Raw genomic sequence first — 14,939 nt, 5'->3', positions numbered from 1 at the left:
CTGCATCCCCACAGCCCAGGACAAAGGTGGTGGCTGGAGGGAGCCCGGGGGGCCTGGCAGGGATACTGGTGACTTTTGTGACCAGGTCCTGGGGGCACGTGGGTGTGGTCTCAGAAGTGGGGGGAACACGGGGAAGGGACGGGGAGCTGTCCTAGGGGTAGTGGGCAAAAATTGGGAGACCCAGTCCAGGAATTTGCAGTTAAGGATATGACAGGGTATAACTGTTTTCTCCCCGTAGTCAGGATGGGAATAGAGCTTTTTCACTGCACAAGGAAGGGTTGAAGTTAGAGGTTCCCCCCGCAGAGGTGGGAGAAGGAGGGGTTTATTTCACCGCCTTTCCCATGATATGGGGCCCAACAGGTAACCACTTGATGGGAGGGGGTTGTTGTTCCATCTGGAGTTCAGAGAACTGGGCATTCTCCAGATCTTTCCAGGTCTCTCTGGTGAGGCAGCAGCCGTCCCCAATGTGTTTCCAGGTGGGCTCTAAAACCTGCTGCCACAGGAAGGCCCAGCTTCCACGCGGCTCAGCCACGTGCTCCCAGAAAAAAAACATTCCTCCCTGGGAGAGAAGAGAGAGCGTCACTTACCTGCTCCATTCCGCAACCTTCCTCTACTCTCACCTCCATCCCGCTGACCAAGCCTGGTCAAAACCTCTTGGTGGAGTGGGAGGTGCTGGCCTGCGAGTTTAGGGCGATCATCCTGCTCTGTGACTTTCTCTGCATGCCCTGGCTCTTACCCCCCCAACTCAAAGCGAGTGTGAAGAGCCTCCTGTGACCTAGGGGCGATGACTGGTGAGACATTTTTAAACAATGACCTGAAGGACAGCGTAGCCGAGGGCAGACAGATGGGGAGGTGGAGAACCAGGAGCAGAGATCTCATTGGATACAGAGATGCTCACTTTGAGCCCTCTCCCGAGACCAAGACGCATGCGTCCCGGACTTCTCAGCCAGCATCCCAGGGAAAGCTTGCACTGGGCTCCTGAGTAAGCTGGGTTTCCTCCAGCTCTCCCCTCCTCACTGTACCCTCCCTAGGTGATCTCATGCACCCCTGTGCTTGGAATTTACCAGCTACAAGCTGGTGACTTCCAAATCTAAATCTCCAGGCTACATCTTTTTCTGACCTCCAGATCTGGACTTCCAAGTGCCCCTGGGTTTTCTGCCTGGCCGTCTCCATGGCACCACAGACCTAACAAGTCCAAAACAGGTTTCTCCTATCTTGCAAATGGCACTTCTCTCTACCCTCCCTCACTCGCTCCACCTGTCGCTCACGCCAGAAACCTGGAAATCCTCCTAAACTCCTTTCTGTCCACACCCAGTTCCAAACTTTATGGATTCTACTACCCCTAATACCTCTACTTAGAACACTCTTTTGTTTCCGCCACTCCCTCCACCCCCTGCTTAATCCCTCAGATCTCAATTTAAACACCACATCCCTAGGTGTCCTTCACCTCTCTTTCCCCCTTTGTTAGGTGGATCACCTGTGTGCTTCCACAGCGCCCTATTCTGCCCCATCCAGGCCCTGGTCATATCTCCTGTTCACCAGCAGGTGGGGGTGGGCAGGTGTCTAATGCACTAGTGCCTGAGATTCTCCATCCTGGGTGCCCTGGATGCCGGGGTGCCTGATGCTATGTTTGTTGCCCCGTCCCATACACTTCCCATTCTGCTCACCGGCCTCAGTACTCTCCGAACTTCCTGCAGGACCCTCTTTGGGCTCTGCACCGAGCACAGCACCAAGGTGCTGACCACCACGTCCATGGAGCCATTGGCCAGCTGTCTCATGTCCTCTCCGAAAGCCACCACAAACCGTTCGTATTCAAGATGCCTATTATTGGCCATACTCTTTGTCAGGAACTTCTCAAAGTGGGGGTTCGGGTCCAGGCAGGTGATCCTGCAGCCGGATGGGTAGAACTGGAAGTTGGCGCCAGTGCCACAGCCCAGCTCCAGCAGGGCCACCTTCCCCGAGGCTCCTGCCAGCCCCTTTATCTGGCTGAAGAGCTCCTGTTTCTTGCCGTCCATCTTGCGGTTGCACTTGACTGTCAGCATGGCCATCAGGTAGGGGAAATAGGTCTTGCACAGGGGCTCCCAGAAGCCCAGCAGAGCCATGAGGTGCAGGGGCAGGGTCAGGAGCAGCACCAGCAGCTGCAGGAGTCGGACCAGGGTGTCCATGGTAGCCTGGCTCTGAGCGGAGCTTCCCCTGGGTGACTGGCCTGTCTCTCTGCTCCGCCGCTGCAGACTCGAGTCTCCTTTCGCCCCGTGATAGGACTTTGTTCCCTGTCTCCCACTTGGCAGTTTCCTCTTTGCCGGGGTGGAGTTGATGTATGAAATCTCTCCAGAGGGCACTGGTCCCAAAAATCCCGTAGGCTCTTCAACCAATTTTATTACGTGGGGGCGAAGAAACAGGTGGTGCCAGTGTGTCCTGAGTTCTGGGGCGCTGTGCCCAGTTGAAGAGGCTGGTGTGTGCTGATCGTCTCAGAGAGACGCGGGAAGGGGGAGGGGAGCTACGTCTCAGATCACAGCTTCATGGGGGCCAAATGCCCGGGCAGAGCGGACTCCTGCGGCATGTCCCGGCCTCATTCTGGGCTCAGGTTCTGCTCAGTTTATGCAAACTGGAAATTCTGGTTGGGTGCCCCTGGAACACCCCCAGGGCTTTGTAAACTGTAACATGCCTCTGCCCCAGATAGAAGCCAAACACAGAGAAGAATGTGTCAACCCTGGGGTGGTGGGGGGGGAGGTCACAAAACTTCTCTGCTGGGCAGCAGCACAGGGGCTGCCCCGGCTCCAGCAGCGCCGTGTGGGAGACACTTTCCTGAGATAGTTCATCCCTGCCTGACTCAGGAATTGTCCCCAGACCTTATCCCTCAGCCCCGCGCTGGCCGGGGCACAGTGGGTTTGACTGGCAGGACAGAGGCAGTGGACTTGGACAGAGCACCCGCCCCAACCAGGAACTTTGTTTAAAGTCATCCTCCCCCAGAGGCCACCAATGGCCCTGGAAAATGCTCCTCGTGAGACCTGAGGCTATTGGACTTTCCCTCTTGTAGAGTGCCCATGCATAGTGGCTGAAGGAAGTTTTGTTTAGAGAAAAGAAAATCAACATTCATTTTATTGTTGAGTGGTATTCCATTTTATGGAGTTACCATAAATTATTTATCCATCCAGCTGTTGACGGACATTTGGATTGTGTCCAGTTTTTGTCTATTACAAATAGAACTGCTATGAACTTTTATGTCCATGTCTTTGTGTGGATATATGCTTGTATTTCCTGTGTGTAAATACCTGCATGTGGAATGGCTATTTATTCATTTATTTAAAATGTGTAATTATTCTTTTGTTTTGGCGGTATCATTTAATTTTTTTCTTTCTTCTTTTTTGTTTTTTCGGTTGTAGTAAAATACACATAACAAAACTTCACCATTTTAAGTGTACAATTCAGTGGTATTAAATATATTCACACTGTTGTGGACCCATCACCGCCATCCACCCCCATAATTCTTTTTATCTTGTAAAATTGAAACTCTGTATCCATTAAACAGTAACTTTCCATTCTCTCCTCCCCCCACAAGCCCCTGGCAACCACCATTATACTTTCTGTCTTTGTGATTCTATGTGACTGCTCTAAGTACCTCATGTAAGTGAAGTCGTACGGTATTTATCTTCCTGTGACTCGCTTATTTCACTTAGCATAATGTCCTCAAGCTTATCCATGTTGTAGCATATTGAAGAACTTCTTCCTTTTTAAGGCTGAATAATATTTTGTTATATGTATACACCACATTTGCTTATCCATTCATCTATCAATGGACACTTGGGTTTCTTCCATGTTTTAGCTACTGTCAATAATGCTGCTATGGGGGACTTCCCTGGTGGTCCAGTGGTTAAGACTCCGTGCTTCCAATGCAGGGGTTGGGGGTTTGATCCCTGGTTGGGGAACTAAGATCCCACATATGGTGCAGCCAGAAGACAAAAAAAGCGGGTGTACAAATATCCCTTTGGGACCCTCCCTGCTTTCAATTCTTTTAAAGGGTATATACCCAGAAGTGGAATTGCTGATCGTATGATAGTCTATCTTTGATTTTTTGAGGAACCACCATGCTGTTTTCCACAGCAGCTGTACCATTTTATATTCCCACCAACAGTGTTCTGTTTACTCCACATCTTCGCCAACAATTGTTGTTTGCTGGGTTTTGTTTTGTTTTGTTTTTGATGGTAGCCGTCTTAATGGGTTTGAGGGACTATCTCATTGTAGTTTTGATTTGCATTTCCCTAGTGATTAGTGATGTTGAGCATCTTTTCATGTGCTTATTGGCCATTCATATATCTTCTCTGGAGAAATGTCTATTCAGGTCTTTTGCCTATTTTTGAATTGGGTTGTTTGTTTTTGTTGTTGTTGAGTTTTAGGAGTTTTCTATTCTGAATAATAATCTGGTATCATATATGATTTGCAAATGTTTTCCCCCATTCGGTGGGTTGCCTTTTTACTTTGGGGATAGTGTCGTTTGATGTACAAAATTAAAAACATTTCACAAAGTCCAATTTGTCTATTTTTTCTTTGTTACCTGTGCCTTTGCTGTCTTACCCAAGAAATCATTGCCAAATCCAATGCTGTGAGGTTTTCCCTGTTTTCTTCTAAGAGGTTTTTTGATTTAGGTTTTACATTTAGGTCCTTAATCCATTTTGAGTTAATCTGTGTGTGTGTGTGTGTGTATGTGTGTGTGTGTAGTGTTCGATAAGGGCTTAACTTCATTCTTTTGCATGTGGATATCCAATTTCCCCAGCACCATTTGTTGAAAAGACTTCCATTTCCCCCATTGAGTGGTCTTGGCACCCTTGTCAAAAATCATTTAACCATGTAACCGAGGGTTTATTTTTGGACTCTATTCTATTCTATTGCTCTATATGTCTGTCTTTACTCCAATACCATACTGTTTTTTGTTTTTGGCCACGCAGCATGCGGGATCTTAGTTCCCCGACCAGGGATTGAACCCATGGCCCTTGCAGTGGAAGTGCAGTGTCTTAACCACTGGACCACCAGGGAATTCCCTATCTAATACCATACTGTTTTTTTTTTTTTTTAATGTAGATTTATTTATTTATTTGGTTGCACCGGGTCTTAGTTGTAGCAGGCATGCTCCTTAGTTGTGGCTCATGGGCTCCTTAGTTGTGGATTACTGGCTCCTTAGTTGTGGCATGCAAACTCTTAGTTGGGGCATGCATGTAGGATCTAGTTCCCTGACCAGGGATCAAACCCAGGCCCCCTGCATTGGGAGCATGGAGTCTTTTTTTTTTTTAATGATTTGCTTATTTATTTATTTATTTAATTTTTATGGCTGTGTTGGGTCTTCGTTGCTGCACACGGACTTTCTGTAGTTGTGGCGAGTGGGGGCTACTCTTTGTTGCAGTGTGTGGGCTTCTCATTGCGGTGGCTTCTCTTGTGGAGCACGGGCTCTAGGCACGTGGGCTTCAGTAGTTGGGGCACACAGGCTCAGTAGTTGGGGCTCACGGGCTCTAGAGCACAGGCTCAGTAGTTGTGGTACACGGGCTTAGTTGCTCTGTGGCATGTGGGATCTTCCCGGACCAGGGCTTGAACCCGTGTCCCCTGCATTGGCAGGCGGATTCTTAACCACTGTGCCACCAGGGAAGTCCCACCAATGTGGATACTTTTAAATTAATATTTCTTGCCTAATTGCTCTGGCTAGAACTTCTAATGCTATGTTGAATAGAAGTGGTGAAAGCGGTCATCCTTTTTTTGTTCCTTATCTTCAAGGAGATTTCAGTCTTTTACTATTGAGTATGATGTTTGCTGTGGGCATTTTATTAGGATTGTATTAAAGATATTTTAGAGAGAACTGACATGTCTTTTTATCCAAGAGTATGCTATGTCTTCTCAATTATTCACATCTTCTTTTGTCCCCTCAGCAGTATTTCAAAGATATTGAACATTTCTATTGTCTAGTTATTTTACTTTTTTGGTTAATATAAGAGGGAGTCTGTTCTTCATTGTATCTTCTAATTGGTTGCCATTTGCATATATATATCATCTTTTTTGATTTATGTTTGTTCATTTTCCACCTAGTCATCTTACTAAATTCTCTCATTGTTTATAATAATTGTTTCTATTTAATTATTTGGACTTATTGGGTATAAAATGATCTGTGTAAATAATAATAATTTTACTTCTTTCTTTCCATCCTTCCCAATTTTTATACCTTTTCTTTCTCTTGCTTACTTGTTTTCACTAATGCCTTCAGAACAATGTTAAATAGTAGTATGTACACTAAATTCCTTTCCTTGTTCTTGAAATTAATGGGAATACATCTAATGCTTTCCCACAGGTTATACCTATTTTCTCTCAGGCTTTCACCCACCCTTTTATACTATGCTCTATATTGCTGGGATGAAGAGTCTGCAGACTACAGTTACCTGGCTCCCGTGCTTGTGGGTTCTGCCAATAGTAAGCATTCGAGGGAGGTCAGACTGTGGGAGGAAGGGAGCATCCTCCTGCTTTCAGCTGGACAGGATGGCTGTTGTGGGCAGAGGTGGTTGTGTAGCAGCAGTGGAGATGGGTGATTCAAGGCTCCATCAGCCTGAGCCAAAGGCTGCACTTTTTCAGCAATTCCAGTTCTGCCTTCTTTGGCAAATGGAGAACATGTTGTGACAATGTCCACAGCAGACACAGCAGGGGTTTGTGGGATCCAGCCCAAGGGTGCTCTCAGCTTATGATCTCTGGGTATCACCCCTTCTTCCTTCCACTCGTCCAACCTTTCTAACTTCTCCCTTTAAACCAGTTCTCCACCTTACACTGCTTCTGTTGGAAACTGCTAGAGTGAAACTGCCTGACTGTACCTTGGCTAAGGTACCCATTAAGAATGATGTGGGGCACTTCCCTGGTGGCTCAGTGGTTAAGAATCCGCCTGCCAATGCAGGGGACACGGGTTCGAGCCCTGGTCTGGGAAGATCCTACATGCTGTGGAGCAACTAAGCCCGTGCACCACAACTACTGAGCCTGCGCTCTAGAGCCCGCAAGCCACAACTACTGAGCTTGCATGCCACAACTGCTGAAGCCCACGCGCTTAGAGCCTGTGCTCTACAACAAGAGAAGCCACTACAGTGAGAAGCCTGTGCACTGCAATGAAGAGTAGCCCCTGCTCGGTGCAACTAGAGAAAGCCTGCACGCAGCAACGAAGACCCAATGCAGCCAAAAATAAATAAATTAATTAATTAAAATTAAAAAAAAAATAGAATGATGTGGACTTTGGGGTTGAGATAAAAATACTTAATTGTGTTAAATAAGTATTGAGATGAATGTTTCATACCAAATCCTCTGTCCTCAAACCTATTATAACCTCTTTTCTACCCTTACTCTTAATTGATTAATTTATCTCATCTTTTATGATAGAAACTATCAGATGTAAACTTCTTTCTTTTCTATCACAAGACCTACAGATTATCTGAATCTTCTCCCATCCTTCCTGCTTTATTATAATGGAGGCTGTGTTGTTACTCCTGTCCAGGGTTAATCTCTCTATTTAGGTCTCTATTTTTTTTTAATTAATTAATTAATTAATTAATTAATTAATTAATTTATGGCTGTGTTGGGTCTTCGTTTCTGTGCGAGGGCTTTCTCCAGTTGCGGCAAGTGGGGGCCACTCTTCATGGCGGTGCGCGGGCCTCTCATTATCGCAGCCTCTCTTGTTGCGGAGCGCAGGCTCCAGACGCGCAGGCTCAGTAATTGTGGCTCACGGGCCCAGCCACTCTGCGGCATGTGGGATCTTCCCAGACCAGGGCTCAAACCCGTGTCCCCTGCATTCACAGGCAGATTCTCAACCACTGCGCCACCAGGGAAGCCCTATTTAGGTCTCTATTATAGCCCAACCTTTTTTATTACTCATATAACATAACAACTTTATTGAGCTATTGAGATAATTCACAATTCACATTCTATAAAATTTGTCCGTTTAAATTATGCAATTCAGTGGTTTTAGTATATTTAGAGTTGGGCAACCATCACAACAGTCAATTTTAGAATATTTTCATCACCCCCAAAAGAAACTCTGTGCTTATTAGCAGTCACTCTCTGTTTCTTCCAACTTTCCCATTACCACCAATCTGCCTTCTGTCTCTATGGATTTACCTATTCTGGACATTTCATATAAATGGAGTCATTCTATATGTGGCCTTCCGTGACGGGCTTCTTTCACTTAGCATCATGTTTTCAAGGTTCACCCATGTTGTAGCATGTATCAATGCTTCATCCTTTTTATGTCCAAATAACATTCCATTGTATGATATACTATAGTTTGTTTATGCATTCATCAGTTGATGTTCGTTTGGGTTGTTTCCACTTTATTGGGTATTATGAACAATGCTGCTATGGATTCTAATCTTAGTTTTATCTCCTCTTTCTCCTGAATCATTTATCTCTACCCCTTCTTGCATCTTTCAACATACTAATGTACTCTAATACGTGTCAGGTTAATAAAACTCAGCTCTCTCTTGACTCCACATCTCCCTTTAGCTAACCTCATTTTATAGATCGACTTCACAGTCATGCTTCTTGAGTCACCTGCTCGTGTTATCTAAATTTCCTCACCTTTCATTAGCTCTTCCACCCCTTCCAACCCATTGCTCTAATAAAAACTGTTCTTATCAAGGCTGTCAATGACCTCCACATTGCCAGATCCAGTGGCTAGTCTCTGCTGTTACCCTTTTATTTTTTTTAACATCTTTATTGGAGTATAATTGCTTTACAATGGTGTGTTAGTTTCTGCTGTATAACAAAGTGAATCAGCTATGTGTATACATATATCCCCATATCCCCTCCCTCTTGCCTCTCCCTCCCACCCTTCCCTCTAGGCGGACACAAAGCACCGAGCTGATCTCCCTGTGCTATGAGGCTGCTTCCCACTAGCTATCTATTTTACATTTGGTAGTGTATGTATGTCCATGCCACTCTCTCACTTCGTCCCAGCTTCCACTTCCCCCTCCCCGTGTCCTTAAGTCCATTCTCTACATCTGCGTCTTATTCCTGTCCTGCTCCTAGGTTCTTCAGAATCATTTTTTTTTCTTTTTTTTTAAGATTCCATATATATGTGTTAGCATATGGTATTTGCTTTTCTCTTTCTGACCCTGTTCTTACCTTATCTGACCCCTTAACAGCTTCAGTTGGCTACTACTTCCTCCTTGAAATATTATCTCCTTTAGGCTGTCCCAACAACAGTCTTCCTTTTTCCATACCATTCCCCGGGTGTTACTTCTCAGACTCCTTTCTCATTTACTCAACCCTCTAAATTTTGTTTCTTTGGATTTGGTCTTGGATCTCCCTTTGTCTACATTCTCTCATTAAGTAATTCCATCCATTTTCATGGTTTTAAACACCATGTATATGCTAATTATTCACATATTTATCTCTTTTGTGCAGATTTTTCCTCTGAGTTTCATTCAGATTTGCATATCCAGTTGTCTACATGACATCTTCCTCAGCATGCCTCCTGGATGTGTCCAACTTAAAGTGTCCAAAATGGGACTTACGATACTCCTTAAATCTCGTGTTCCACTCTGCCCATTCTCTTCATCAGCTCAGTAAATGGCACCATCAGCTGCTCAAGCGAAAACCTAGGACTTAATTTATTCTCCTTCTCCCTTTCAATCTCCCCTCCCCCTCTCCTCTTCTTCCTCCTCCTTCTTCCATCTTATCGTTCTCTCTGAAAACTTTGTATAATGGAAAATTTTGAATACATACAAAAGTTAACAGAATAGTACAATGCACCCATGTATACGTCATCCACCTCAACAACTTTTTTTTTCTTTTTGAAACCTTCTGGAATTTTTTCCTAAATTTTAAAAATATTAATTAATTAATTAATTTGGCTGCGCTGGGTCTTAGTTGCGGCGTGTGGGATCGAACCTGGGCCCCCTGCAATGGGAGGGTGGATGGTCCTGGACCACCAGTGCGGTCCCCAGCCCTAACAAACGTTGACCCTTGGTTAGTCCTGCTCTGCCCACGTCTTCATCCACTTTCCCCTCCCACCCCCGAGTATTGTTTTGAAGCAAATCTTTTCAGTTCATCTCTAAATATTTTAGTCTACACCTTTAAAAGATACAAAACAAAAAAATATAACTACAATATTATCACACCTGAAAAAGTATAACGTAATTTTCAGACTCATTTCTTTTTTTTAAAAGGTTTTCAAATTTATTTTAAATAAATAGGTTACAAAGAATAGTAATTATATTTAGAGAACATTTTATAAACAAACACAGACACAAACAAACAACCAGTCATGATACACAGTTACAACACCAGCCAAAAGTTCTTCATCAAACATGTTTAAAAGCTGGACTCATTTTTGATTTTTCTTTTTCCCTCATTCCCACATCTAAGCCATCTCCAAATCCTTTCAGCTCTACGTCTCGATTCATCTCAATCTCATGTGCTTCCATCATCTTGACTGGCACAACCCCAGAGCAGGCCACAGCCCTCCTCTGCCTGCCGCACTGCAACAGCCTCGTAATTGGTCTCCCCACTTCCACCCTCTGCTTAAAATCCTTCAGTGAATTCCCATTATCTTTAACATGAAATTCAAACTCCTTAGTGTGGCCCAGAGGCCCTGCCTGCTCTGGCCTCTGCCCACCTCTCTACTCTCCCTGCCCCCAGGCTTCAGCCATACCGTCTTCTTCACACAGTTCCTCCTGTGCTCACTCCTTTTTGCTTCAGGGCCTTTGAGCTGGTCATTTCCTTTGCCTCTTTTTTTTTTTTTTTTAAATTATTTATTTATTTATTTATTTTTGGCTGTGTTGGGTCTTCGTCTCTGTGCAAGGGCTCTCTCCAGTTGCGGCAAGCGGGGGCCACTCTTCATCGCGGTGCGCGGGCCTCTCACTATCGCGGCCTCTCCTGTTGCGGAGAACAGGCTCCAGACGCGCAGGCTCAGTAGTTGTGGCTCACGGGCCCAGCCGCTCTGCGGCATGTGGAATCCTCCCAGATCGGGGCTCGAACCCGTGTCCCCTGCATCGGCAGGCAGACTCTCAACCACTGCGCCACCAGGGAAGCCCTCCTTTGCCTCTTATGCTTTCTCTTCAGCAGTCCCCTCCTCCCTCCAGCCTAGTTACCTTTTACTCACCTTTGAGATCTTAGATCAAGCATCGCTTTCTTTCCCCCATCTAGGGCAACAGTCCTTAGCTTAGCTTGTAATTAGTGTTTATTGCTGTTGCTATCTAATTAGTGTCTGTTAATACATTCCATAAGAGCAAGGATTGTGTCTTTTTTCCTTATCACCACATGTCCAGTACCTAGCACGGTACCTGGCAAGTAGTAAACACTGAAAACGTGTGTGTCAAAAAAACGACCAGTAGGGAATTCCCTGGTGGTCCAGTGGTTAGGACTCTGTGCTTCCACTGCAGGGGGCACAGGGGGCACGGGTTCCATCCCTGGTCGGCTGGTCAGGGAACTAAGATCCCACATGCCGAGCCCAAAACAACAACAGCAACGACAAACAAAACTCATGACCAATAGATTCATCACAATTTGTAATTTAAAAAATTGGTCTATATTTTAAAAACTGCTGTTTTCTCTAGTAAGTTAGCTCTACAGTGCCAGACAGCATATTTTCCTCTTCACTGCCATGCCCTAGGGGTCATTTCCAGGGCATGTCTCAGGGACCATTCAACACGTATCTATTGGATGGATGAATAAAAGGTCCAGATCATTGAGAAAAGGGTCCACATCATTGAGGGCCTTCTATGCCAACCTAAGGGGTTTGGATCTTATCCTACAGGGAATGGGAAGCAGTCATATGGTTTGATTGGCTTGTTGGAAGCATCTCTCTGATGATTGATTTGAGGAAAAAAGACTGGAGGCTGGGAGACCAGTTGAGAGAAGATTTGCAGTGGTCAAAGGGATAATGACATTTGGAACAACCAAGGTGGGGACAGAGAGGAGGAGATTTATGCAGGAAATTTATAAGAAGGTAGCACTAATAATCCCTTTTTTTCATTAAAAATTTTTTGGTAAAATATGCATAACACAAAAGTAACTGTTTAAACCATTAAAAAAAAGTATTTCATTTATTTATTTATTTATTTTTGGCTGCGCTGGGTCTTCGGCGCTGCACGCGGGCCCTCTCTAGCTGCGGTGAGCGGGGGCCACTACTCGTCGCGGTGCGAGGGCCTCTCATAGCGGCAGCCTCCCCCGTTGCAGAGCACAGGCTCCAGGCGCGCGGGCCCCAGCCGTCGTGGCACACGGGCTCAGCAGCTGTGGTTCGTGGGCTCTTGAGCACAGGTTCAGTAGTTGTGGCGCATGGACTTAGTTGCTCCGCGGCATGTGGGATCTTCCCGGACCAGGGCTCGAACCCGTGCCCCCTGCACTGGCAGACGGACTCTCAACCACTGCACCACCAGGGAAGCCCTACACCATTTTTAAGTGTATAGTTCAGTGGCATTAAGTTCATCCCATTATTTATTTATTTATTTTTATTTTAAATTTAATTTTAAATTTAAAAATTTTAAAAATATTTATTTATTTATTTATTTTATTGGCGTATAGTTGCTTTACAATATTGTGTTAGTTTATACTGTACAGCAAAGTGAATCACCTATACGTATACATATAGCCCCTCTTTTTTGGATTTCCTTCTCATTTAGGTTACCACAGAGCACTGAGTAGAGTTCCCTGTGCTATACAGTAGGTTCTCATTAGTTATCTATTTTATACATAGTATCGATAGTGTATATATGTCAGTTCCAATCTCCCAATTCATCCCACCCTCCCCTTTCCCCCTTGGTATCCATACGTTTGTTCTCTACATCTGTGTCTCTATTTCTGCTTCGCAAATAAGATCTTCTATACCAATTTTTTCAGATTCCACATATATGCGTTAATATACGATATGTGTTTTTCTCTTTCTGACTTACTTCACTCTGTATGACAGTCTCTAGGTCTATTTATTTATTTATTAAAAAAATTTTATTTATTTATTCATTGGGCTGCGCTGGGTCTTAGTTGCGGGATATGGGATCTAGTTCCCTGACCAGGGATGGAACCCGGACCCCCTGCATTGGGAGCACAGAGTCTTAACCGCTGGACCACCAGGGAAGTCCCTCATTCCCATTATTGTACAACTATCACCGTCATCCATCTCCAGAACTTTCCGATCTTCCTAACTAAAATTCTGTACCCATTAAACATTAACTCCCCTAGAGCTCTTGGCAGCCGCTAAGCATTTATAATTCTTAGCAGGTTACTTTGATGCTTCTGATTCTGGTCATTAGATTAAATTTACCAGAATAAGGAGATTTCTTCTTTTGAAAGATGGTGAATTTGGTTTTAGCATGCTGATTTTGAGGTGATACGTTCAGGGAACAGTTAAATGGTGAATCTAGAGCTCTGAAGAACATTTTAGGCTGGAGATAAATATTTGAGACCTATTAGCATAGAGCTTGGATCTGGTCCTGAACTCCAGACAAGCAAGCCTTCTTGTCCTCTCTGATTTGGTTGGCTACATCGAAATTGACCCAAGCCAAGCACTGGGAGCCGTTCTTCACCCTCCAGTTCTCTGTCTCCATCCCCATTCAATAAATCACTAAATCTTGCCATGTAGCTCCAAATACCTTCTAAACATATCTTGAATCTGTCTCCTCTTTCTTATCCAAACCACCAGTGCTTTAGTTCAGGCACAAATCATTGGTTTCTGGACCATGAAAACGGTTTCCTAATGGGTACCCCCTGTTTTTAGTTTGGTACCTTCAAATCCATTCTCCACACAGTCACCAAATATGCTTTACCAAAAACACAAACATGACCATGTCACACGCTTATTTAAAAATCTGACTTGTTTCCTCATTGTCTGCAGGAAAAAGTCCAAGCCCCTTGATGTGGTAGGCAAGGCCCTCTGTGATCGACCCCTGATGGAAAGAAACCCCAGCCTCTTTTCTGAGGCTTCATCCCTTGCCAACTGTGGTCCCACAAGCTGGAGTGTGTGCATGTGCAGCCCCTCCTCCCCGGCTGTTTTTTTTTTTTTTTTTTTTAAATAATTATTTATTTATTTATTTATTTATGGCTGTGTTGGGTCTTAGTTTCTGTGCGAGGGTTTTCTCCAGTTGCGGCAAGCGGGGGCCACTCTTCATCGCGGTGCGCGGGCCTCTCACTATCGCGGCCTCTCTTGTTGCGGAGCACAGGCTCCAGACGCACAGGCTCAGTAGTTGTGGCTCATGGGCCTAGTTGCTCCACGGCATGTGGGATCTTCCCAGACCAGGGCTCGAACCCGTGTCCCCTGCACTGGCAGGCAGATTCTCAACCACTGAGCCACCAGGGGAGCCCTCCCTGGCTGTTTCGTGCTCTGCCTGGCAGGTCCCCTGCACCTAGCTCGGCTCACTCCTCTCTATTAGATTCACTTCAGGCTCTTCGTTGCCCAGAATGGCTTTCCTGATGAGTCCCTGACGTGATGGGGTTCTAGGCCTCTTTTCCCTCACATTATTTACAGATACTATTATTGTGCTCATCACATTGTGCCGAAGATACCGGTTTACAGATCTGTCTCCCTGTTGAGCCTGTTGAGCACAGGGACGGTCTGATAACTTCCGCTATAGCACCAACACAGTAAAGATCAATAAGGTTTGCAGAATGGATGAGTGCTGTAAAGGAACCAATGCACGAGTAGTAAACAAAACACACCTATAACAAACTGTTAAGTGAAATGCAAAGCAGTGCTGCATGTGATTAGTGCAAAATATGCAGCAACAGACTCTAGATTCTGTGGGCTGGAGCATTCTGTGAGGGAGTAACTTCTCTTCCCTTGGTGGAGATTAGGGCCATTGTTACTGGAACTGTGTGTGTGTTTTTTTTTTTTTTTAAATTTTGCAGAACCACAGTAATTAGTATTCTAGAACCCTGGTCCTCAAAGTGTGTTCCCTGGACCAACGATATTGGCTTCACCGGGGCATTTGTTAGAA

At 45.0% G+C, this 14,939-nt stretch overlaps 1 protein-coding gene across 1 annotated transcript; it reads right to left on the bottom strand.

Annotated features, from left to right (window-relative positions):
* Positions 1–278: 278 nt before the first annotated feature.
* TMT1B (thiol methyltransferase 1B) lies at positions 279–2,356 on the bottom strand. Its single transcript, XM_068559733.1, has 2 exons — positions 1,668–2,356; positions 279–559 (listed from the first exon to the last, which is right to left on the bottom strand). The coding sequence occupies exons 1-2, from the start codon at positions 2,163–2,165 to the stop codon at positions 323–325; spliced, it is 735 nt and encodes a 244-aa protein (XP_068415834.1). The 5' UTR covers positions 2,166–2,356; the 3' UTR covers positions 279–322.
* Positions 2,357–14,939: the final 12,583 nt, after the last annotated feature.

This window comes from Eschrichtius robustus, chromosome 13 (assembly GCF_028021215.1).
Source record: "Eschrichtius robustus isolate mEscRob2 chromosome 13, mEscRob2.pri, whole genome shotgun sequence".
Classification (NCBI taxonomy): domain Eukaryota; kingdom Metazoa; phylum Chordata; class Mammalia; order Artiodactyla; family Eschrichtiidae; genus Eschrichtius; species Eschrichtius robustus.
The sequence above is the reverse complement of the archived record's forward strand: the minus strand, read 5'-3'. Positions and strand labels throughout refer to the sequence as shown.

Excerpts from the sequence above, each read along its gene's own strand:
- TMT1B (XM_068559733.1), bottom strand. The coding sequence starts at position 2,165 with ATGGACACCCTGGTCCGACTCCTGCAGCTGCTGGTGCTGCTCCTGACC. Across the intron at positions 560-1,667 it reads TTCGGAGAGTACTGAGGCCG|GGAGGAATGTTTTTTTTCTG; the intron begins GTGAGCAGAATG and ends CTTCTCTCCCAG.